Genomic DNA, 25187 nt, shown 5'->3' on the forward strand with positions numbered 1-25187 from the left:
TATTCAATTGTAATCACTGACAGAATATTTATATTCTGTGAATCCTAATGCATTAAACTAACTTTAAGTTTGTCAAGTTTAATGTAATTACCATAAATACATTAAAAATTGCTTTAGGCTTATTCCGATTAAACGAACCAATATCAAATATTCAGAAAACCAACTAGCGTCGGTTTTCTAAAAAACTAACCTGGTTTGATTATTTGAATATTCAAACTTTTCCAGAAATCCCGAATATTTTGATTTTTCGGAAAAACATGTATCTAAAATTAGTTCATTTATTGAGGAGTATATTGTAGTAGAGTCAAATCATTTTTTTATTGAAAAATAGGACTAAATAAAATAAAAAATAAACTCGGTTTTATGAAAAAACTGATTTTTGTTAGAGTGTAGGTTTTACTTTGTAGAGTATAACAATGTTTTTAAAATTGTCTATTGTACTAACTTGGCTTACCGAAGATTTGTTTTCTATGAATTTTAGAATTCCAAGAAACTTAACTGCTTCAATTCTTTGATGTTTACATTATCTATTTTTAGTTAGAATGTTTGCATTGTCTATTTTAAAATGAAACATTTTCTTAGTTTTTTCTGCATTTAGTGATAAATTATTTACATTCAACCAGATGTTTAAACTTTCAAGCTCGTTGTTTATATATTTGATAAAGCCTTTAATTGAGTTTGAGGAACAATATAAGTGCGTGTCGTTATTATATTAAGTTTATATACAACTTTTGTAAGGTCATGAATATATAATAAACAGAAAATAATATTATTGTCTGTTGCTAAGTTTTTAAACAAGCCAGGAGTGATATTTTTTATCCAATAAAGTTATCAATACTTTAGCTTTTGCAATCGCAATTTTAAGTCTTTATTTGATGCATAGGAATATACTTTATTGAATAATTGAGGTTAATTTTCTTCATTTTTTTAACGACTTTTTAGTTGACAAACACTTTTTTTAATTTTTTTTAATTGACACTTTTCATTTCATCATATGCTTTACAAGAGCTCCACAACTGGTAGTAACAAGAATACTTTCAAGCTTAGGTTTGCAAGTTACTTAAACTAAAAATTTATGTTAACAAGTTCGCACAACCTAAACATTTTGCGCACAAACTCACTGCTAGTGTAACAAACTACAACTGCATTAAGAAAACCACATGCCTATTAAATAATCTATGTCTATCAAAAATGTTGTATATCAAGCCACTGCAGCATTAGCTATTCCCAGTCCTACGGAAAATTTTTTTTTTTTTTCTTTTTTAATTTTTTACTAGCTGGATTGCCCTGCTTAAGTGTGACATAAACCTTTAATAAGTGTGACATAAGTGTGACATAAACCTTTAAGTGTGACTTAAGTGTGACATAAACCTTTAAGTGTGACATAAACCCGCTTCGCGCGGGTTTATGTCACACTTAAACTTGATCAAATTTATCTTTTCCTAATTTCATTGTGTTTAATGTGAGTTAAGTTGTTTAAATACTTTCTTTAATTGTCTGGGAAACTTTCTTTGAATGTCTGGGAATACTTTCTTTGAATGTCTGGGAAAATCTTGGGACTGGAGGGGCTGCTGGTGGCCCAAACCTAGCCAAAATTACTGCTCAGGCCAACTTAGTGTCTGTGCCAAGTTTGGCATTGATTGGTCCAGAGGTGTTGACGCCTATAGCTAATATCAAACATACAAAAATTGCCTTTTATATATAGAGAGATTTAGGTGCCCCAAGAAGTCCTTACGGACTTATCACAGAGCACCGCAGATACGCATTTAATTGGAAGTTCACGCCCCCTTCCTAACCGATGTCGCTAAACTTGCCCAGAGGTGGGTTTGATCCAATTGCGCTACCACTGTGCCACGGCTGCTTAATCTAACATTGGTAATAGTGAGAACAAATTCAAACTTAGGTTTGCAAACCACCTAAAATCCTTTAACCCAAACAGGTACAGAAATGATACAGAACTTCCAAAGAAATCTTATAATATAAAGATACAGGCAACATGCCTATAATCTAGTGAAATATAAATAAAAGATGCCTATTGAACAATCCATCCACAAAAAAGTGTAACTTTTGAAGCGGCGATTAACAAATCATGAAAATGACGTCAGATACCGTTGCAACGCTAAACTTGTATTTTATTATAATGGTTTTTATTTTATATTTTAGAGTAATTTGGCCGATAACTGTTAAATGACAAGAAACCTTAGAGTTTTATAATAAGGTTATATTTTTTTCATTTAAACTATTATAATTAAATTTGATCAATTTTGTAAAAAATATCGACGAGACGATAGTTGTATTTCTAACAGAATACAACATATGTCAATCAATCAATCAATCAATCAATCAATCAATATATATATATATATATATATATATATATATATATATATATATATATATATATATATATATATATATATATATATATATATATATATATATATATATATATATATCAAACTTGAGATTGTTTTACTTTTTTTTCAAAACTATGCTTTATTTCTTGTAATTAATAGAAAAGTTCCTACAAAAAAAAAACCTATTAAATTAGTATGAACGAAAAAACATCATCTAATTTTGAGTATATGTAAAAAAATAATTTAATATTCAAAATAAAACTTACAACAAAAATTACTAAAAACAATTATGTTCCATAAAACCAGCAATAAAAACTAAACTTAAAAATTTATCTACCATTTAGTAATAATAAATATATAGTTACTATAAAAGCTTATATTTTATTTTGATTGTTGATAAATAGTGCTTTTGCGTTTTGTTTCATTTACAAATACCTTTGTGAGAAATTAAACATTAAAGTGTGCGGTTAATTTAATACGTAATAAAACACAAGTTAAGTGCAACGACGTTTTTACAAAACGGTGGTTTTAATTTAAAACCACTTAAATAAAGTCAAAATATGAAGTAATACAAGATATAAATATATGAAAAATATGAATACTGCTTTTAAAATAAAAAGTAGGCGGAGCATTAAGTTCTCTTTTTTTTCAGACATAAAAGTACTAACCATATTTGCTGAAGACTTTTTTTTGCACAAAAGGATAACTATTTATCTGCAACTAACATGTCAATATTTGCTAAAAACTATTCTTTTTTTTTCAACTGCAATATGTCAAAAACAATTTTTCTCTGTTTTTTTTTATTAAATTCTTTATGTTTTTTTATTAAATTGTTTTCATCAAAGGAATACAACAACATACTGGAATGTTAAAATTTTGTAAAAAAAAAATTGGCGCGCTAAATTTATAACTGATTCCTATTTTACTTTCTGTTTTTCATAATGGCTTTAGTAACTTATTATGTTAAAATTGACAATGGGTGGGAGTTTCATAATTGCTTTAGTAACTTATTATGTTAAAATTGACAATGGGTGGGAGTTTCATAATTGCTTTAGTAACTTATTATGTTAAAATTGACAATGGGTGGGAGTTTCATAATTGCTTTAGTAACTTATTATGTTAAAATTGACAATGGGTGGGAGTTTCATAATTGCTTTAGTAACTTATTATGTTAAAATTGACGATGGGTGGGAGTTTCATAATTGCTTTAGTAACTTATTATGTTAAAATTGACAATGGGTGGGAGTTTCATAATTGCTTTAGTAACTTATTATGTTAAAATTGACAATGGGTGGGAGTTTCATAATTGCTTTAGTAACTTATTATGTTAAAATTGACAATGGGTGGGAGTTTCATAATTGCTTTAGTAACTTATTATGTTAAAATTGACAATGGGTGGGAGTTTCATAATTGCTTTAGTAACTTATTATGTTAAAATTGACGATGGGTGGGAGTTTCATAATTGCTTTAGTAACTTATTATGTTAAAATTGACAATGGGTGGGAGTTTCATAATTGCTTTAGTAACTTATTATGTTAAAATTGACAATGGGTGGGAGTTTCATAATTGCTTTAGTAACTTATTATGTTAAAATTGACAATGGGTGGGAGTTTCATAATTGCTTTAGTAACTTATTATGTTAAAATTGACAATGGGTGGGAGTTTCATAATTGCTTTAGTAACTTATTATGTTAAAATTGACGATGGGTGGGAGTTTCATAATTGCTTTAGTAACTTATTATGTTAAAATTGACAATGGGTGGGAGTTTCTTTACAGTTAAACGTAATATGATGCTCACTATGGTTGATGCTAAGGTGTGTAACACAGCCATTCAAACAACTTCAATTATGATGATACACTTGTGGTGCAACATCAAAAGGCTTAAATAATTTGACAATAACAAAAGAAGTCAAACCAAATACACTACTGTTAAGGCTATCAATTTTGAATGCCAAAATCCGAATATTTGAAAATTTATTGCAACTTTTCTATAATTTGCCTATTTGAAAATCGCTAGTGAAATCGGAAAACGAAAAAGACATTTTAAAGCAAAGAAAACTAGAAATGCAATCGGATTATATTTTTATATGCCGAGTTATATCCATGGTATCCGATGACCCCTAGATCCCTTAAAATCTTTATTCATGGTTTTAATGTAATAGAGCATGCTTTGCTTTCTATTGATCAACTATCCAAAGAAGCGGCTGAAGCACGAAATAAATATTTTAGTTTTTACCGCCAAAACAATGCAAAAAAGTTCTCCAGAGAGTATTGCAACATTCACGTGCTTAATCGATTAATAGTTATCTCAATTCCTGCTTTAACTTAGACGAGTTTCTACCAAAATAAATACTAAACCATTTTAAAAGGAAACCTTGCAGACACTACTTCCAGTTAAACCTTTAAATTTTACTGATATTGCTGACTCAGATGAGGAATCTTCAAAGCAGACAAAGATGACTTCTGTTGAAGAACTTAAGCATTCGGCATCATCCGGCTAGTTAAACAGTGCCTTTTTTATAGTAGTTATTTTGAGTTAAAATATAAAATGCTCTAAATAAACAGTTTTTTAAAAAAATATTTCCTCCAGCCTAATAAAGTTATACAGTATTGTGAAAAAGTTAAGAACCACTAAATAAAAAAAAAAATTTTTTCAAATAAATTTAATTAATTTTTATTCTATAGATAATAAAATAGTCTTTTTTTTTCAAACATATTAAATATAGCATGAGAAAAAAGAAAAATTTTTTTTTTTGAAAGTTAGTTAAAAGAACCTATAAAAAATAAGGATTAAATATTATGTGTTTTTTTTGTGAAAAAGTTAAGAACCACAAAGAATTTTTTGTGCTAAATGCGGCGGAAACGTCTTTTTAAATTTATTTTTCCCTTTTTTTTAAAATATTCTTTTAATGACCTGAGTTGTTACCAAAGAACCAATAAAAACATTTGAAAAAAATTAATTTTTTTAAATACTTTTAAAAAAAGTATTTAAAAAAATTAATTTAATTACAAACAAACAAAAATTCCTTCCTTTTGAAAAAATGAGCAGAAAAGCTATTACCTATGAAGATCGTGTAAAAGTGGTGCATTTTCACCAGGAAGGTAAATCCGCTCGCGAAATTGGAAGAATAGTAAAGCGATCACATAGTTCGGTGCTAACAATCATCAAAAGATTCAAAGAGACGAAATCTTACGTTGATCGCCATCGTTCTGGAAGACCGCGTTTGACGACACCCAATGATGATCGCCTTTTAATCAGGTTGGCAAAGAAAAATCGAACCATGCCGTCGCATGAATTAAGAAGGGAATGGAAGCTTTCAAATGGACGTCAAGCCTCGGCATCACTTGTGCGTAGGAAACTATTAGCTAACAATATGTTATGGAAAAAAGCTGTTCTAAAACCGCGAATTACCAAACGACATATAAAAAAGCGAAAAGAATTTTGCCAAAGCGTCAAAGAATGGTCTAAACAAAAATGGAGGACAGAAATGTTCAGTGATGAGATGAATATCGAGGTTGATAACCGAAAAAACCGAATAATGATTCGCAGGCAGCCTTCAGAAAAATATAATCACGATTGTATCGTTCAAAGAACAAAACAAGGTAGCGGGTCGGTTGGAATATGGTGCTGCATGACATATTATGGTCTTGGTATGTTTAAATTATTTGATGGTCGACTCAACTCAACTTATTATGTCGATATTTTAAATAACAACTTGTTACCATCAATTGATGCACTTGAGCAAAGCGTTCCGTTCATTTTTCAGCAAGACAATGCACCATGTCACAGGGCTAAAATTGTCTCTGAATGGTTCGAAAGTAAAAATATTGAGCGTCTAACTTGGCCACCAAATAGCCCAGATCTAAATTGCATTGAAAATCTTTGGAGTTGGCTTGATAAAGAGATTGCCAAGAAAGCACCAAGGAGTCTTGAGGAGTTGTGCAATATTTTACCAGCAATACTTGGAAATGTTCCCAAACATATTTTAGAGAATTTAACTCAATGCCAAATCGTATAAATGAGTGCTTAAAAATTCATGGTAGAATTACGCGGTATTAGGTGGTGAAAATTATCGTTTTTTATTCTGTGGTTCTTAACTTTTTCACAATTTTTTTAAAATAAAAATTACCTATAAAACTTTAAATACATTTTTTATATTTGTTTAAAAGTTTTTATCACTATTATTATTTTTTATTTTGTTTGTCTATTTTCTAAAATTTATTATTATTATTCTTTTTACCAGAAAAATATATTCGGTTAAAAAAAAATTTAAAAATAAAAATAAATTATGATTTGTTTTTTTTGTGGTTCTTAACTTTTTCACAATACTGTATAGTAATTACGAGTGCTTCCGGTTCTTTAAAATAATACTAAACCAAAGTTTCAAATTCAATGCAAATTGAAAGTTAGGATAAAAATAGTGCAGTTTTCTACAAGGTATAATGGGTATATATTTTTTCATGTTTATGCATTAGTGCTGTAGCAAATTGTAAAAAAAAAAAAGAGAGGGGGATTCTATCAACAATAGATATTTTAAAATCTTTTATTTTTATTTTTTTATTTGGCTTCCCTACTTGCATCTCCTACAAATACCTTTTAAATTTTTTTACCTTTTAAATCTTTTTTAACAAAAGTATTTTCAAACCTTTTTTTGAAAAAATTAAATTTTTTCAATTTAAGGTAAAAAAATATTTTTGGCCGCCTAAATCAATTAAATACCCCACATTTCTGCGGTTCTTGATAACAAGACCCGAAGGTCTTCTGCAAGTCTCTGCGTTTCTTATTTTGATTTTTTTTAAATAAAAATACTTAATACTAAAATGATTTTAAAAATCACTTATCTCTTATTGTATCTTTTATATTAATATATTAAGATAAAAAAATTACACGATACTGCAGTATAATGTAATTTTCTATCTTTTATCAGCAGTATTGCTAATAAAAGATTACATTATACTGATTCCTTAAATGAAACTATATCATCCATCGGTTATCGCTTCTTATAAAAATAAAGTAATATTAACAAATATAAAATTCCTAAGCAGCCTTAACGCAGTTGTAGCGCACTTGCCTCAGAAACAAAGGATTCGTGGTTCAAACTCCACCTCTGGACAAGTTTAGTGACATCGGTTAGAAAGGAGGCGTGAACTTACAATTAAATGCTCGTCCCGCGGTGCTCTGTCATAAGACCGTTAAGGACTTCATTGGGCCTAAATAAAAAATTAAAAAAAAGTAAATAATTAAAATTACTTTTATCTGTGACAATTTAAATTACTAGTTTAAATAAAAACAACAACAACAACAACAACAACTTGAAATTCAGGTTAAAATTTCACGAAAAACCGTATAAACTACGGCTGTAGAGTTTATCGATTGCATATGTATTCACATTTTATCGATTTCACCTTATGCAATCGATAAAATGCGAATACGTAATTAAAAGTGAATATGTAATTAAATGTGAAAACGTAATTAAATGTGAATACGTAGTTAAATATGAATACTTAATTAAATGTGACTGCGTAATTTATTCGAATTAAAAAAAAAGCGAGCTTTTTAAATTTTGAGAATAACTTTCAAAATCACTAAAAACGTAGAAAGGAAGACGTTTAAAATCTAAAATATAGATATTAAACATTTTATTTCCAAAATAAATGCAAGTTTTTTAAGTTAATGGAATTCTATCCTCATATTCAATTCTTGTTTAAAAACTAATACTAATTTATTATTAATATATATAAAATGATCTGAATTTTGTTATTATTGTTGCCGTTAATTTGTTATTACTTTAATCATAATTATTTGTAATAATTATGATAAAAATAATAAATATTATTCAATAGAACATAATTGAGATTGTTTTAAACTATTTTTAAATGATTTTCGCAGCAAGATCATCAATTAATAATACTCTCGTTAGAGTATTATTAATTGATGAAACTCCTCTTAACACTGAACAAGTATTTCACACCAGGATATTTGGTGGAAAAAAAATGTTCATTTTTGGTTTAAAGTAGGAAAAATACTGACTTACTCTCAACGTTTGTACTGACTTACTCTCAACATTAAAAAAAAATTGAAACCAAAGCATTATTATAAAATCTTTACCAAGCAGATCTTGAACAAGTTTATCTTTGAAAATTTGTTTTGCAATCCTTTTCAGACTGAACCATGATATAACGTTGAATTAAAAGATTTCAATTAAAATAATGAACTGCAAATTCTTGGATCAATTCAAGAAGTATACGTTTTAGGTGTCAGCACTTAAAGCATATTTATGCAATCCACCAAAATGCCATAAAAATGAAATATGTCCTCCAGAGAATATTTAGTTAAAAGGTATTCCAAAAATAATTCTGTTAAAATACTTCTTTATCAGAGCAAAGGACTTAAATGTTATCCATTAGTTGACACTCATTTTTGATTTTATTAGATAGTTTCTTGTGCTTCCTAGGGTAAAGAAGTGCTCCAGAAATGTAACTTTTGAGGCAAAATTATATCTTTGCCAATTTTGAAGCTAACTTGCTAAAATTTTTGGTGATTGCTCAGTATACCCTGGACAACAATAACTGTTATTGTAATGTCGGTTGTCATACCTATGAAAGACGAACCAATAACACGAAACCAAGGACAAATTAAATAACGAATAATAAACATGTGACACGTATTTCATATTTAATTTTCAACTTCTACTAACTATAAATAGTCACCAGCATGTATGATTTTTGTTACATTGAATATCATACATGTGCAGAACACCATAAACACACAGCGTAATAACTTACTTTTAATATACTTGTTTTAGCAGAATTATTTTTGGAATACCTTTTAACTAAATATCTCCCGTTGGACATATTTCATATTTAACATCTTGGTAGATTGCATAAACATGTAGAGTAGCACACCAAGGACAACACAAAGGGAAAAATGTAGGCATAACATTTGGCACACGTTACATGAGAATATTTAAAGAATATTTTAATAATTTCCATTTATGTAACACTTACAAGTATTATGAATATTATTGTATAGAATAAACAAACTTTAAAATAACACTCCAAGGACACATGACATAACATGTGACATTCTTTATGTATTTATATTTATGTTTACATCTTTCAAGTTTATTTCCATAATATGATTTCAATGGCTTGACTTTCATGTCGAATAATAAACAAAATTATCAAGGACACATATTTTATAATTACATAGATATTCTATGCATATGGGAGCAAGAACATACGACAACTTAAAAAGAACACGTAATATTGGTTTTACACCGATATTATAAACAAATACAGATTTTCTTTAATATTTCTATATTTAGGTTTCTTTTACTAATTTGAACTTTTTAAAAATACATAACTATAAAGGCATTGAGTTTTTAAAAAACAACTATGAAACAAATGTCACATCTTTACTTAAAAAAAAAGGTGCTATTGTAAACATTAGGCTTTTTACACCCATATTATCAATATTTCAGTTAGTTCGTTATGAAGAATTTAATAAACTGTATTAAAAAGAAAATGAATTGTATTAACAAAAATTACAAAAGGTTTAAACATTCTCTTAAGTAGCAAGTTCCTTCTTTCAGAACTTCGCCTCATAGAAGTAATAAAAGGGTAGAGCTATCTTCGCATTACATATCTATTTGTAATTTTTCTAAAAAAAAAATTTTTTAAATGTTCTCAAAAGTTTTTAACATCTTTGTTTCTACTTTTCTAGACTTCTTTAGATGAGAGGCTATTTGTAACTGGCTTGGTTCATACAACTAGTGTCTTACACTGTTGAAAATGGACAATCATCTTGTGCACTCCAGCAGGCATTGTATACCATTTAAAATGTGCTACATATATCTTAAATGTATCTTTGCAATATGTTTCTAGTTTATCTGGATCAATTGGGTGCTTACAGGATGACACTCAAAAAATAATGAAAAATCTTTTAAGTAGTTCAGTAAATGTTTCATAGCTTCTAAACGCCCTTCTCGCTGTGAGACACTACTTTTTGATACATCAACAACGAGTCCGAGTGTCTTTAAATTAATTCATGAATTTCTTTTTTTCTGCTTCCAACTATTTTTTTATATTCAGGAGTGTTTGTATGAAAAAATAAGCAGATAATGTATCCTGGTCTTCTTCTCTGTCCAATATGGAAAGTGTGGATTTCAAGGTCCAAAGACATCTGATTAGATTGTCTATTGTAAGCATTCATTTTTTTAAGATTTAATTCGCATATATTGCAAACTTGATAAGAATCACTGAAAAGAAAAGTTAGTGGAAACTTTCCTATCAGTCATAGAACATTTTAACTTGTACTTGATTTGAAATAAGTCTATGGTTGTTGTTCTGAGTTCAATTGACATAAAAAATTAGATTCTGTTTTAGTAATTTGCTGAATATACTTAATGTATCGCATTTGAACAGAACGACAATTTTAAGTTGAGGATGTTTTGGGATTTGTCCAAAGAATAACATTAGTTTGCTGTACTTTAAGTTGCACAGGTACTGTACACAAAAGAAACAAAGATTCTTGAACTAGAAACAGCAATCTTCAATTTTTGATTTAAATCTGGTTTTCATATAACATATAATTTAGAATTCAATTTTTTAACTGTTTTTACTATAAAACAAATTATGTTTTTTTTTTTTTTGGCATGGTACTGGACCACTGTGGGTTGGCTAACTAATTCTATAGAAATTTTTACTTCGTTTACCCAAAATGAGTCGAGTAGCCTTTAATGATAAACATTTATTATGAATAGGATTATGCGGCTAGCCGGTAAAAACTTCTTAAAAAACTTTCTTTTCTTTATGCAATTAGCATAAATTTTGTTATTTAAAAATGTTTATTCATTTTTTTAGTTGCCATAATAATGCAGACAAAAACACCCTAACATTGCATACTTGATTTATTCCAGCATAACTAACAATTAGACAAATTAAACTAAACATCACATTAATACCTTCAAAATGGTAAATAATCTATATCTAACCTATATCTGTCTAAATAAAAGTATTTGGTGGTAACAAATCGATAAGAAATAAGTCTAACCATTACTTAAGAAGGTTAAAATTGTCAACCTCTTCAACTTTAGGTGCTTTGCTGCAAATACACACACCGATTGACAGGTTTTAGGGGAAACTTGTAAATATTTAGCAAAATAATAAAACAGTTTTGCATAGCAAACTATTATTTAATAAAAATCACACTGCAATACTTTTTTCTATCTGAGGAAGTTTTTGAAATACTTATCAGCCACATTAAATAACTTAGGTTTTATCAATTTTATTCCAATTTATATTTTCTCTAATTAACTTTAACTGTTTTAAACGCCTTCAACTTGTTTTTCAGAGATCATTAAACTGTTACATCTAACATCTTTAACTTGTGGTTTTAGCAAGTTACTTAACAAAATTCCAAAAAATAAAATTAAACCAATGTTTTTATTTGAAGTAAACTTTGATGAACAATCTGCAGGATTTGCCAAGTTCACAGTTTGTATCTAAAAAAAAATTAATCATGATTTGCTTTGCATTGCTTGCGAAAAGCTATTTAATATAGTTATAATAGTGAAGATAGTGAAAAGCAATCCAATAAAAAAAGCAACGCAATAAAATTAAACTACATAAATAAATTCAAATAAGATATTACAACCAACCTGCCATGATAAATGCAAACCAACTAGTAATAATGATAAATAATACGGCCACGATTGCTCGCTACTATACCCTGAGACAAAAAGCCCAGTGATCATACAGACAGAAAATAGAGAAAGCATTTTTTTTGTATTATCGCCAAAAAGAAGTGCTGTAGACTTTACTCCAATCAATGCATCATCAACTTTATCCTTATATATATATATATATATATATATATATATATATATATATATATATATATATATATATATATATATATATATATATATATATATATATATATATATATAATAAATGATAAATAAAACAAAAATGACTACCTGATGAGCATATATAGTATCATATAAAAGCGTCCATGATATACCAGCCATATAAAGTGGAAGACACACCATCCAGTTACATTCACCTTGAACAGCAGACCAACCGAGTAGGGCTCCCCAATTAAGTGTGGCACCTAAAATACAATAGTCAATAAATACATTTTAAACAAAAATAAGTTAACTAAAAACTTCATCTTTTAATTTTTTTATCTTCATCATTTCAAAACTTCATTAAATTTTGTTGATAAGTAAAACTCTAAAAAATAAACCAGAAAAAAACTTTTACCCATTCTGTACCCATTTTCACCCATTAAATTGTATGCAATCAACTATAAATAAAGTTTTAAATTTAAAAAAAATCTGGTTTGACAAATTAAAACGGAGAGAAAAGCTTTTGCTTTGATTTTTGTCTTTTTTTAATTTAAAAGCATTAACTTTTTTTCATGATTAATGTCTTTCTTTAAAGTACTTTTACAAGTCAAACTAAAACTTTGAAGAACGACTATTATTAGGTAGCTTAGGAAGTTGTTCAGAAAATATGGTTTGAAGACTTTTTTTTTTTAACTACAAGCTGTAGCCTGTAGAAAAAAACTGCTGACCTACCTGTTACAGGTAATGTGCAAAAAAGGCACACATGAAGACTATCTAAAAATCATGGGGTTTAACATGTTAACTCACATTAAATGCAGTTTAGTATTAAAAATCAAATCATAAAACATGTCAATTATAAAAACTGAAATCCACTCAAGTTACTTTAGATTTCAATCAGATTTTTAAAATTAAATTAAATTGATATTACATATAGTGTAATATCTATTTTATTATATAGCACATGTTTTTTTCCAGCTACAAAATAAAGATAATGAAATATAATGTAATATCATCAAATAAATTTATTATCAATTTTATTATATAGAACGAAGTTAGAGGTGTATCAGAACAAATTTAAAAAAAAAAGTAACTTTCACCCCTCCCTTATGTAACTTTATTTTTGATTTTAAATTGCCAAGTCTCAGCCAAGAAAATTAAATGACAAAGAGCATACAGAAAGAATAGTATTTGGCAAGAAGTACAAGAACTGGACTTTTAGACAGCCGAATAAAGTGGTATTCATCAATAAAACTATGATTATGCCATTTGGTACCTGGCACCTTTCAGAAAATGATAAGAAATGAAATGTTTGTTAACAAACGTATGCAACATTATTAAAGATTTTCCAAGTCTCTAGAACCTTATTTCTAAGATAAAATATAAAACTTAGAAATCTAAGAAAAATGGATCTTAGCATAAGTACTTTGTTACATTGATAAAAAGAGGTTTGCTCACAAGAAAGTTCTTCTAGTGATAAAATAAATGATTGATAAAATAAATGATAAAAGAAATGATTGATAAAAGAAATGATTGAATTTAGAAATAGCAGCTGCACAGATTGGAGAAAACCATAAAGTAGAGAAGGGTTTGACTTAAAACCGATTGTGAGGGTTGACTTGAAACCAATTAGAAGAGAATAAAAGCTTTCATGTCTGAATACAGGAGGTTACATAGGAAACACAATTTTCACTGGAGAGTAATTCCACATCAAAACAACCAATTTTTTTAAAAAATGCAACCCTATGTCCTTGGATTTTCTTTATATTTTTACCATAGTTAGTACATTATAAAATAAGATAAATCCCAAAATTTCAAGGTCTAACTCCCAACGGTTCGTGAGTAATGGTTGTTTTAATTTTGGCTACTATTATTGTTTTGGTCATTTTCCGCCATTTTTAAATTTACATTTCTCTTTATAAAACCAAGTCTTTAAACATGTGAATTCTAAAAATAAGTGACTTAGTTAATCTCAAGGTGAGGAATTTGAATATATAAATAAAAAACTTATTTTATAATTAAAAAGTACCTTAATATCAATTATAAATGTTAAAATAATGGACACCTGCCCCAGTAAAATTTTAAGGTGTGCGGTAAATTTTTTAAGCTTAAAATTTCAAATTAGATCATTGTATGTTAGAAGAACATTGTGTGAAAAAATCGTTTCTGCCAAATACATAGTTTTGTCAATATTTTACTTTTGTACTATAAATGTATATATATTGCCATGGTAATTTAGGAAAAATGATAATTCCTATCTAATTAGAAGTGTTTTTTAAGTTATGAAAGTTTTTTTAATGTATTTTTTTATTTTCTTTTTGTTTTTCTGTTTCCTTGTCTTTCCAAATTATCAAAATTTAATTGCTGAATTCAGACATATTCATCTAGTTTAAATGTTGCAACTAATCCAATATAAATAATGTAATTAGTACTTGTGCATTTTTAAATTTGCAAGTATAACATTTTTTAATTCATTATCAAAATGATTTCATGTGATATTGGTAAAGTTTTGAAGTCAGAATGCCATAAAACCTCATATTCTAGAAATAAAGAGATTTTTTTACTACATGATCTAGGCACTGATTTTCGTCAAAACATTTTATGGAGATCTGAGTTGCGTGCTTGTGAAGAACTATTCAGCATTTGTAATCGCCATTTTCACTAATTTAAAAAAAGATTTGAAAAGAAAAATGGCAATTGTTGTGATGTTTATAAAGTGCATAAAAAAAATAAAAGGTAATTTGATTTCAAATATATAAATACTATCTGTAATAGTATACAACACGTATCTTAAATATCCTTTTTTTTTTTTAGGTAAATTTTAATGTTGGCTAGACACTTTGAGTCATTAGGATTAAGAGTTTTACCTGGGTGGAAGTTATGTGCTAGCTGTTAATCAAAGGCAGTTTTATCAGTAGAACACCCTAGTGAAAATGAAGTAGATGAAATATTGACAGAAGAAGATGAACCATTTACTCATATTAATTTATCCCTGGAAGTTTTAGGAGAATCGCCAATTAATTTACATTCTGTTGCTTTACATCAACGTGTTGCATCTGCAATGAAAAAATTTAAAAAATCAATAAAAAAGATTGGTGAAGATTTAGCAGCCCATTATGGAATAAGTAATTCGCATTTTATAGATAATTCTACTGCGTCTTCTTCGAAAACAGATCAAAATAAAGCATCTGATCCGGATAAACTGACACTATTGATGAAAGAAAAGATAAATGCTTCTGACTATAAAAATAAATTAAAAATTCTCACTTTAACTCCTGAATCTTGATCTAGAGACTATGCTTCTAACTACTTTGAAGTTAGTGTGAATGCTATTCGAACAGCACGTTGTATGAAACAGGAGAGTGGCATACTTTTACTCCCATTGGACAAAATTGGAAAAAGTGTTCCACTTAATGTTGTCTCCATTGTTCAAAGTTTTTATGAAGATGATGAATACTCACAAACATTGTCTGATAAAAAAGGTTATGTAAGTGTTGAAAAAGGAAAAAATAACGGAATACAAGTACAAAAACGATTGGTATTGTGTAACCTGAAAGAATTGTACAGCCAATTTAAAGTTATAAATCCAGGGATTAATCTTGGAATTTCTAAATTTTGCAGTCTGCGTCCTAAGTGGTGTGTAAGTGTTGGAGTCTCAGGTGCTCACTCAGTGTGTGTATGTGTTTATCATTAAAATGCAGTTCTTCTTTTATATGCAATGAAATGGGATATAACTTATAAACATTTAATGAAAAAGGTTTGTTTTCAGTTATAAGTGTGTTTAATTTTCAAATTGTATAACTTTTCTGATGGATGTGGAGGACAGTATAAAAATTATAAAAATTTTCTAAATCTATGCCATCACTCAGAAGATTTTGTATTGGAAGCTGAATGGATATTTTTTGCAACCAGTCACGGAAAATCTTCTTGCGATGCAATAGGCGGTACAGTAAAATGAACAATAGCAAGAGAAAGTTTGCAACGTCCAAAGAAAAATCAAATACTAACAATCAATGCAAATTTTGAATTTTGCATTCAAAAATTGCTCACAATAAAGTTCTTTAAAATTGATAAAGAAACTAAGGTTAATGTTAGAGCTACGCAAAATAAACGATTTGAGAAGGGAAAAATAATACCAGGAACTCGAGGATTTCACCATTGCATACCAGTTTTGAAAACATCTATGTTATTTAAAAAAACTAGTAACGGTATAAATCCAAAACCTATTAATATAACTAAAAAATCAAGTAACCAAAATTTAGGTTTAATAAATTTTGAGCTAATGCAGAAGTACGAATATTACGCATGTACATATGACTCATTTTGGTGGATTGCAGTAGTCGAAGAAAAAAATGAAGAATATAATAATATAAAAATAAAGTTTATGCATCCACACGGTCCATCTGAACAGTTTTTCTGGCTGAAAAGAGATGATTATTGTTGGATACCAACCACCAATGTAATAACATTAATAAGTGTACCAACAATAATATCAGACAAATTCAAAAAAGATTTTTACAAAATTAATAAGTATATATTTGTAAATCAATAATTTTTTAATGGATATATTATAAAAAATTGTATATTAATTCAAGTATGCATCAACTTTATTTATTTTGAATACTACGATAAGCGAAATATACTATATTTGCTTTTTTTGTAATATTTTTCATTTAATTTTTAAACTATGTATTTGGCAGAAATGATTTTTTCACACAATGTTCTTCTAACATACAATGATCTAATTTGAAATTTTAAGCTTAAAAAATATACCCCACACCTTAAAATTTTACTGGGGCAGGTGTCCATTATTTTAACATTTATAATTGATATTAAGGTACTTTTTAATTATAAAATGAGTTTTTTATTTATATATTCAAATTCCTCACCTTGAGATTAACTAAGTCACTTATTTTTAGAATTCACATGTTTAAAGACTTGGTTTTATAAGGAGAAACGTAAATTTAAAAATGGCGGAAAATGACCAAAACAATAATAGTAGCCAAAATTAAAACAACCATTACTCACGAACCGTTGGGAGTTAGACCTTGAAATTTTGGGATTTATCTTATTTTATAATGTACTAACTATGGTAAAAATATAAAGAAAATCCAAGGACATAGGGTTGCATGGCCTGGTTGTTTTGACATGGAATTACTCCGGAGGACAATAGCAAAGATATTTAATTATACGTAAGAAATACGATAATAGAGAGGTGCAACAACAAAATGAAACTTAATATAAGCATTGCAACATTAGAAAATTTAAAACTTTTTTTATTGTTTGAAATTTAATCACCAACTACAATGTGTGCTTCAACACTTCTATTATATTATTAAGGAATGTGTGCAATGTGTGCTTCAACACTTGCTTTCACACTACAATGTGTGCTTCAACACTTCTATTATATTATTAAGGATCCTTAATAGTATAATAGAAGTGTTGAAGCACACATTGTAGAAACATTTCATTGAAACTTTTTTTATATATAGGCTGTTATAAAAGTATTATCTTATTCAAGTTTAGATTCGCTATTCAAATTTAAAAAAATAATTGTACAAAAAACTTATTATTTATTCTTAAAACACCATAAAATTTCAAACTCTCGACAACTCAAAAATGCCAAGTATCGCTATGCTTATCTTGGTCTTCACATTTAACTATATTTTGATGTCTTATCTTGATAAAAAGTTTTTCTAGGTCTTGAAGTTTTGTTGTTTGTCTTAGTCTTGACCAATTTAAAAAATGCATAAAAGTATAACAATAGACTTAAAAGAATCATACAATATTAACTTGTATATAGTAAATAAAAAAAAAGCATGCCTATATCAAGATGTGGAGCTGTTACAAAAAAAAATCCTCAGCATTGTATTGAGTTTGATTTATTTAATATATAACTATTTTTATAATGTAGGATAAAAGCTGTAGCCAATAAAAATATACCTAGAACAAGCTGTGGCCAATAAGTAACTCTTTTAAATAAAGGATACGTTACAACTAAACTCATTGAAAAAGCTCCAAGAAATATGCTAAAAATGAAAAATAAGATAATTAGATGGAATTGTAAAATATTGTATAAAAATAATTATTTTCATATCCTAGATTTAGTGTTTAAAGCGTTTTTTGGTTTTGTTTAATATTATTGTTTTTTTATGCCTAGTGCTGATGATATGAGAAAGTAACTTCAACAACCAAATTCTGATATAATGATGATGAGCATACAGCGACCCTTCTATATTTTTAGTCAATTTACGTTATTCTTGCTTAGTTATCAGACACCATAATTCTATTAAAATAAAACTAAGACGATGAAAAAAAAAAATATATATATATATTTACCTATACCAATTAAGTGACAAAAGAACACATAAGCTGCATGATAACATTCCAGAAAGAAATATAAGTGCTTCAGTTTGAGATAATGCTCCAGTTGCTAATGGACGAGATGCTGTTCGAGTAACCTTGTACAATAAACATAAAATACATATTTTTTGAACAATGTGTTGGTATAAGCTAAAAAAAAAAATCTAACTTCATTAGAAGATAGAAGTGATAGAAAATCATTTTAATGCTTTGTTTATATTACCCTTATCATTTCTAAACTTAAAAAAAAACCTTTTTATCAAATTCTTTGTCCCACATATCATTGATGATACAACCAGAACTTCTCATTAGAAATGAACCAATGCCAAACAACAGAAGCAACTTTGCATCTGGAAACATGCCAACAGGTGCAGCCATTGCAATGCTCCATGAACAAGGAAAAAAAAGCAGCCATGTACCTATTGTTCGTTGAAACCGAATCAAATCTAGATAAGGCTTGATTAATTTAGGACTACATTCATAAATAGCATTTGTCAAAAGAGATCGACTTTCAAATGGTTGTGATACTTTAATATTTTGAAACAATGTGTTGTTTCTAAAAGGTATGCATTTTTGTGAATGATAGGAGAAATTTTTTTTTTTACTTGCTTGTCCTGAATAACTGTTAATTGTTTTATTTTCTTGTATTAAACAAAGACTTGCTGTCCCAAAAAAATTCCTTTTACTTAAAATGCTTTGTGATCTTTTTATACTGAGCATTATTTAATCAATTCAGTAATGCATACAAATCAGTATATGCATTTCGAATAAACACAAAAATTGAGAAACAAGTTAACATTTAAATTTTTCTAAAAAAAACATACATATTTTTATAAATGTGTTTATGCCAAATCATAACTTTAAAAACCTTACTTGTAAAATGTCATAGGGCCACTCCTTTTGGTAGTTTTCCTTATGGAAATACTCGTAGGAGCTTAATACACGGGAGGGGAGGTTTATTAACTTTCTAATATTTTTTCACCCACCCAGTGCTTATTAAGACCCCACCTCTCAAAACTAAAAAAAAAAAAAAATCAAAAATAATATATTTATCAGTCACTGATACGAACAAAAACTTTCATTGTAATTAGGCTTTAAAAATCATTGACCTTTAAAAAATCTCATAAATTTTGCTTTTTCAAGATTTAGGTTTTTGTTTATTTCTCACCATATTAAATTCTAATGAATTATATTGAAAAGCTGTTTAAAAAAGCGCATTTGACTGCAGGCCACACTAGAGTTAAATTGTGTGTTTATGTTCCGCAAAAAATTCCCACCCACGTTAATTAAGGCCATATCCCCCCTCCCTCCCATTTGTTAGATCTGGACTAAAATTCCCACCCACCCTTTTATCCCTCCCCTCCTCTCCTTGAGAGAAGTCTTTTTCAGTGAAGGGCAGAAAAGAATTCAGGTTTATGCTACCTATTTTCAAAGTACAGAGTATAAACTTAAACCCTCTTTATAACTGAAACTCAAACAGAAAATAACTTTGTATCTTTCCATCAACTTTTTAAACAAAAATAGGTAACTAAAATTATTTTTTTTACAAAACCTAAAGAATTCAATTAAAATATAACTTTGTCTATCCTACATTTAACACTATTTGAGTTTTCTTTTATCTATCTAACATGTAAGAATGTAGCATGAGACAAATTTTTAGATTTATATTCTATAAACATTAACCTATGCAAATTACTTATACAGATTATACTCTATAAAGATACATGAACCAATGCTAATTACTTAAACAGATAAATGCATTTAACATCTACTAAATAACATATTTCAATATATATTGCTTATGTTAAAACAGAGAATAAGAATCTCTCCAAATCAATTTATAAACAACTTTTTTACAAATAGTGCAAATAAATTTGACACTGAAGCAATCTAAAACTTTCTAGTAAACTTAAAAAAAAATAGGTTGAGTGAAACTACATGTAGCTAATTTAACAGTTCATTTCATTCATCAGCTGTTAAATTAGCTCAACCCTCTGAATTAGAAAAAATGAGGTCGGTAATAATTTGCCGACCTCAATATTTTAGAGGTCGGCAAAAATTATTTGATACAAAGGTCTTACCATAAAATATAGAAATGAGGTCGGCAATTTTTTGCCGACCTCAAACACTTTCAGGTCGTCAGTTAGGTCGACATTGCCGAATGCCGACTCTAATTCTGAGGGTTGTTAGCTACATGTTATTTTTGTACACATTTAAAACTCTAAGATTATGTAGAACTGACACAGTTGTTGTTGCTCACAACGCAATTCTATAAGCATGTTTATATTTGCACATGCTTAGGGATGGTCCATAAGGTATGTATGCTTGGAGGAGAAGAAGGGGTCTACAAATAGCGTATATGAGATGGGAGGGCAGTGGGTAAATTGTAAAAGAAAGGAGACACTAATTTAAAAAAATATCATATAATGTTAGATAAATAGGTCAAAAGCATAGGTGGTGGCGGAGTACTCAAAAAAAAAAAAGAAGGTGGTTAAGGAGGTGGCGGGTACTCAAAAAAGCGTATTGCAAAATGCGGGAGGGGGAGTGAACGAAAAAAAAGCGTACGTACTTTATGGACGACCCCTCATACAATATATCATAAGTTAAATAACTATGCATAATAAAAAAAGTATATTATTTATAAAGCCTTAATATTTAAGAATGGTTTTTACATTAAATGTAAAAAAAATTATTAAACATTAAGACAAAAAGTGCAACAATAATGATTATTGTAGTGCTTTTTCAGAGCTTTCTTCGTGAGTGTATATATAAAAACCTTATGATAAATTTTTTCCGACGATTATAAGTAACTGTATATGTTTGTCTAGTATAATATTTGATTTATCTATTTCAAGATCAGGGAATTTTAAAGAAATACTCAGCTTTACTTGATTGACGGGTTATCATGGAATTAAACTGGATAAAATAAATTTATTGATTAGCTTTTTATTGTAACTTTTATGAAACTTTCTTAATGTTTATAAAAAAGCAAAGTAAAAAAAGTTAGAGTGTTCATAAAAAGCAAAGTAATTAAACTTTGAAGTAGTATATTTTTTGTTTGATTTTTTTTTTTTTAAATTATGTTGTTATTGTTTATTTTATCTTAAATTTTGCTAAAATTCATTTAACTTTGTTTTTATTGTTAGTAATATTATACATAAAATTTAATCTATTATAATGCTAAATTATTAGCATTTTTTATAACTAAAGAATATAGGTTTTTAAAACTATTACTCATGCAAATTTATTTTTAAACATATGTGGCAGGTCCAGTAAGTCCTTTTCAATAAACTTAAAGCTGCTCGTTAATGTGCACAATTTTAATTTTTTTAGATCTTTGCTTAGATGTGACTTTTGGCATTACCAGGACAGATCCAAATCCAGAACCAAATAGACTCCAGATCTATTTATATCATACTCATTATTTGATCAAAAGTCTACTAGTGTTAATTCGGTTTAATTGATTTATTATTGTTTCCAAATGTTTATATCAACACTAAAAAAAAATAATTTTGCAAAAATGAAACATAGCCTTAAACAAAAAGCCATAATATACTCAGTAAATTAAAAAATCAACTGTATTTTATATTACAGATAAATATGTTGAAAATACACTTTTTTAAGGCTTCCACTCTGTTAACTAATATGAAGAAAAGAACTTCCTTCTCATATGTTTATTTATTATCATAGGGCAATTTTTGACAACACATACTTATTTGAATAAAATATAATTGAGAGTTTGTGATTTGATGTTCCAACGTCAATAACATACTTCAAATTGGTTTGCTCAACCTTGTTCGCTCAACCTTGTTCGCTATAAAATTGAAATAAAAATCTCTTAATCAATCTCAAATATATATTTTTGCTAAACCCTTATTTTATATTAGATAGAGCAGACATCTGCTAATCTAAATCTCTGCTATTGGACAATCTACTCTAATTTATTGCATACATTCCCATAATCAGTTCCCAGTTTTTTCAAAAACTAAAGAACTATAAGCAAGAGATCATCTTAGGGGTATCCATAAAATACGTACGCAGTAAAACCACTAATTTAGAACCCCTCCTCCTCCTTGTATGAACCTGTATGTTTTTAACCACTCGTCCCCACTGCGTACATGCACATTTTTTATAACACAATTAATCCCACCTCTTCCCTAGGGGATAAGTTTTTTAACTCAACACATCTCTGCCACATAACACAATGCTGATATTTCCAACTTGTGAAATGAAATGCTTTTGTTTAAAAAAAAAAAAAATCAAGTTTTAGGAGAGATAAAGAATGAGAAATAATTAAACCGCGTACGTACTATCTGTCTTTTAACAACCCCTTCCCTCCTATTATAATAGTAACAGCTACTTACTAGCTGTTACAATTTAAACAAAAAGTGACCTTTAATTTTTGTTTATTTTATATAAATATATATCAAAATGATAAAGATTTTTAACCTTCCATCAACAATCTCTTTTCGGTATAGTTCATATCTGCCATTCAATGCCTCCTTGCGACCTAAAAATTCTTCATGCAACCGTAACGCAGCTGACTTCTTATGCTCTATCCAAATTGATAAAATTGATGATTGCTCCTGAATAACAGCTGATTAAAAAAAAAAGCAAAAGATAGTTACAAAAAAAAAGCTATTAAAAAAAAATTAAAAAGCAAAATATTTAAATTTAAAAAAAGACTAATTTTGATATTACTTGAATTGTTTGTAAATCGATCGGTTGTCACCCAATCAGTTTTTTTCACCTTGCTCAGTGGTTCTTCTAGAGTAGAAAATTCAGGAGACACTTTTCCATGAGGAGTGGTATCTACAGGTTTTGAACTGCTTTCACTTGTTCTTCTCCTTTTTCGTGGATCACTAGGAGCGCCAACACTTTTACGAGATCCTTCATTCAACTCACCCTTTAGCCGTTTAAAGTCACTATTTTCTCGAATATTCATATTTTGATACCGATCTGATTCGTTCCACGGCTTTGCTTCTGAATTAATTTTATCTATGGAAAAAAAATCTGTCAAGCAGTTTCAAAAAATATAATGTAGAAAAATATGGGAAAATTTCAAAAAGGAGAAGAATTTGAACTCCAAACAAGCTGGTTACATATAAACACTTGTAAACCTCTTATGTACCCTCTAGATAACTAAATAAAACATTGAAAAAACAAAATTTTATTTTAAATTAAAAATTCACGGAAAAGTTCTGGTCACCAAAAATTTTGTCCTGTCATAATCACTAAAAGAGTTTACAATAATATAAAATATTTAAATAAAAAATCATTACATTACAACCATACAAAGTGAAACAAATGAAAGTTAAAAACAAAAAATTAAATATATACGGTGTTTAAAGGTTTAAATTAAAGGTATTTAGAGGTTTATATTAATAGCATCTGGATGGTTATAATAAAGGTGTTAAGAAGTTTGTATTAAAGATGTTTACTGACTTATACTAATTGTGTTTAGAAATTTGCATTAATGATGTTTAGAGGTTTTTATTAAAGGTATTTATTGTCTTCATTTTCATTATAGTATGTTTAAAAGATTGAATAAAAAATTAAAAGACTAAAATAATTAAATTTCAAAAAATTGAATTTGCAAAGCTCTAAATAAACTTTAAATGTTAATATTTATATGCATTTTATATAGTAAAATCAATTTTTCATAATAAATTATTGGTTGATGAGAATCTAACTAAAAAAAAAATAAAATAGTTCTAACCTTCACTATTTTTTGAATCAGTAAATTCGTGTGTTCCACGTAAACATAATAAAACCTACAAAAGTATTTTGAAAACATAATTTACACAAATTAAAAGCATTTTTTAAATAATAACTAGGTATGAACAACAACCAGCAAAATAATGCTTAACTTGCTGGTTTTTATAAATACTGAGTATTTATAAAATTAAATTTAGCGCACTAACTCATACACTTTTTTTTAGAAAAATAAGAATAAAATGATTTTTTTTTGCCATATTAGATTTTCCTTTTTTTTGTAAATATTACTGACCAAACTCTTATAATCATTGCATTTAGCTTCAGTTTGATAAAATTAAATAATTTTCTAATAAAAGTTAGTTTAAAATAAAAAAATCTATACTTTTTTCCCCCTGATATATTCTTTACCTATAACTTAGTAGTGAGTGTCATAACTACAGAAGCTGCGCAAAATTACAATTTTTTTTGTAATTCTAATCGAAGCATGATCACTTATTTGAATTCATATACAAACAGTTTCATTTATCCTTAAGTACAGCACCATCAGCTAGGTTTTGTGTCAATAAAATGCTGAGCATTGAGCAATTGCATTAAGTACTTATCAATAAGACTTTCAACAGTATATTTAAATGTACTTTTGAACTTTTGTTCAGATTTTTATTTGGTTTACTCTATTACATAAATGGTTAATGCAACTTAAATGATGCAACTTAATGGTTGTTGCAATTTAACTGGTTGTTGCAATTTAACTGGTTGTTGCAATTTAACTGGTTGTTGCAATTTAACTAGTTGATGCAATTTAACTAGTTGATGCAATTTAATTGGTGGATGCAATTTAACTGGTGGATGCAATTTAACTGGTTGATGCAATTTAACTGGTTGTTGCAATTTAACTGA

The 25187-nt window shown here is 27.9% G+C and overlaps 3 protein-coding genes across 6 annotated transcripts in view; all 3 read right to left on the reverse strand.

The window, feature by feature from the left end:
* The window catches only part of LOC100210485 (uncharacterized), a 41763-nt gene extending 38963 nt beyond the window's left edge, over positions 1–2800 (reverse strand). Inside the window, exons 1-2 of one of the 4 annotated variants that reach the window (XM_065812710.1) lie at positions 455–571; positions 191–263 (exon numbers count right to left, since the gene is read on the reverse strand). The gene's annotated coding sequence lies outside the window, so the exon portion shown is untranslated. Of the gene's footprint in view, positions 1–190; positions 419–454; positions 572–2623 lie in introns of those variants that run through there. The other 3 variants (XM_065812711.1, XM_065812712.1, XM_065812713.1) reach the window with 3 other exon arrangements.
* An 8734-nt stretch (positions 2801–11534) lies between these two features.
* LOC100209700 (4-hydroxybenzoate polyprenyltransferase, mitochondrial) lies at positions 11535–21144 on the reverse strand. Its single transcript, XM_065812715.1, has 6 exons — positions 18825–21144; positions 18549–18670; positions 18153–18238; positions 12342–12475; positions 12021–12209; positions 11535–11864 (listed from the first exon to the last, which is right to left on the reverse strand). The coding sequence occupies exons 1-6, from the start codon at positions 19290–19292 to the stop codon at positions 11688–11690; spliced, it is 1176 nt and encodes a 391-aa protein (XP_065668787.1). The 5' UTR covers positions 19293–21144; the 3' UTR covers positions 11535–11687.
* Positions 21145–22235: 1091 nt separating this feature from the next.
* The window catches only part of LOC100197579 (integrator complex subunit 13), a 32012-nt gene continuing 29060 nt past the window's right edge, over positions 22236–25187 (reverse strand). The window contains exons 18-21 of the mRNA XM_065812714.1: positions 24292–24346; positions 23274–23570; positions 23022–23169; positions 22236–22386 (exon numbers count right to left, since the gene is read on the reverse strand). Of these exons, the coding sequence (XP_065668786.1) occupies positions 22374–22386; positions 23022–23169; positions 23274–23570; positions 24292–24346 (513 nt within the window). The 3' untranslated portion in view covers positions 22236–22373. The remainder of the gene's footprint in view (positions 22387–23021; positions 23170–23273; positions 23571–24291; positions 24347–25187) is intronic.

This window comes from Hydra vulgaris, chromosome 12, assembly GCF_038396675.1.
Source record: "Hydra vulgaris chromosome 12, alternate assembly HydraT2T_AEP".
NCBI lineage: Eukaryota > Metazoa > Cnidaria > Hydrozoa > Anthoathecata > Hydridae > Hydra > Hydra vulgaris.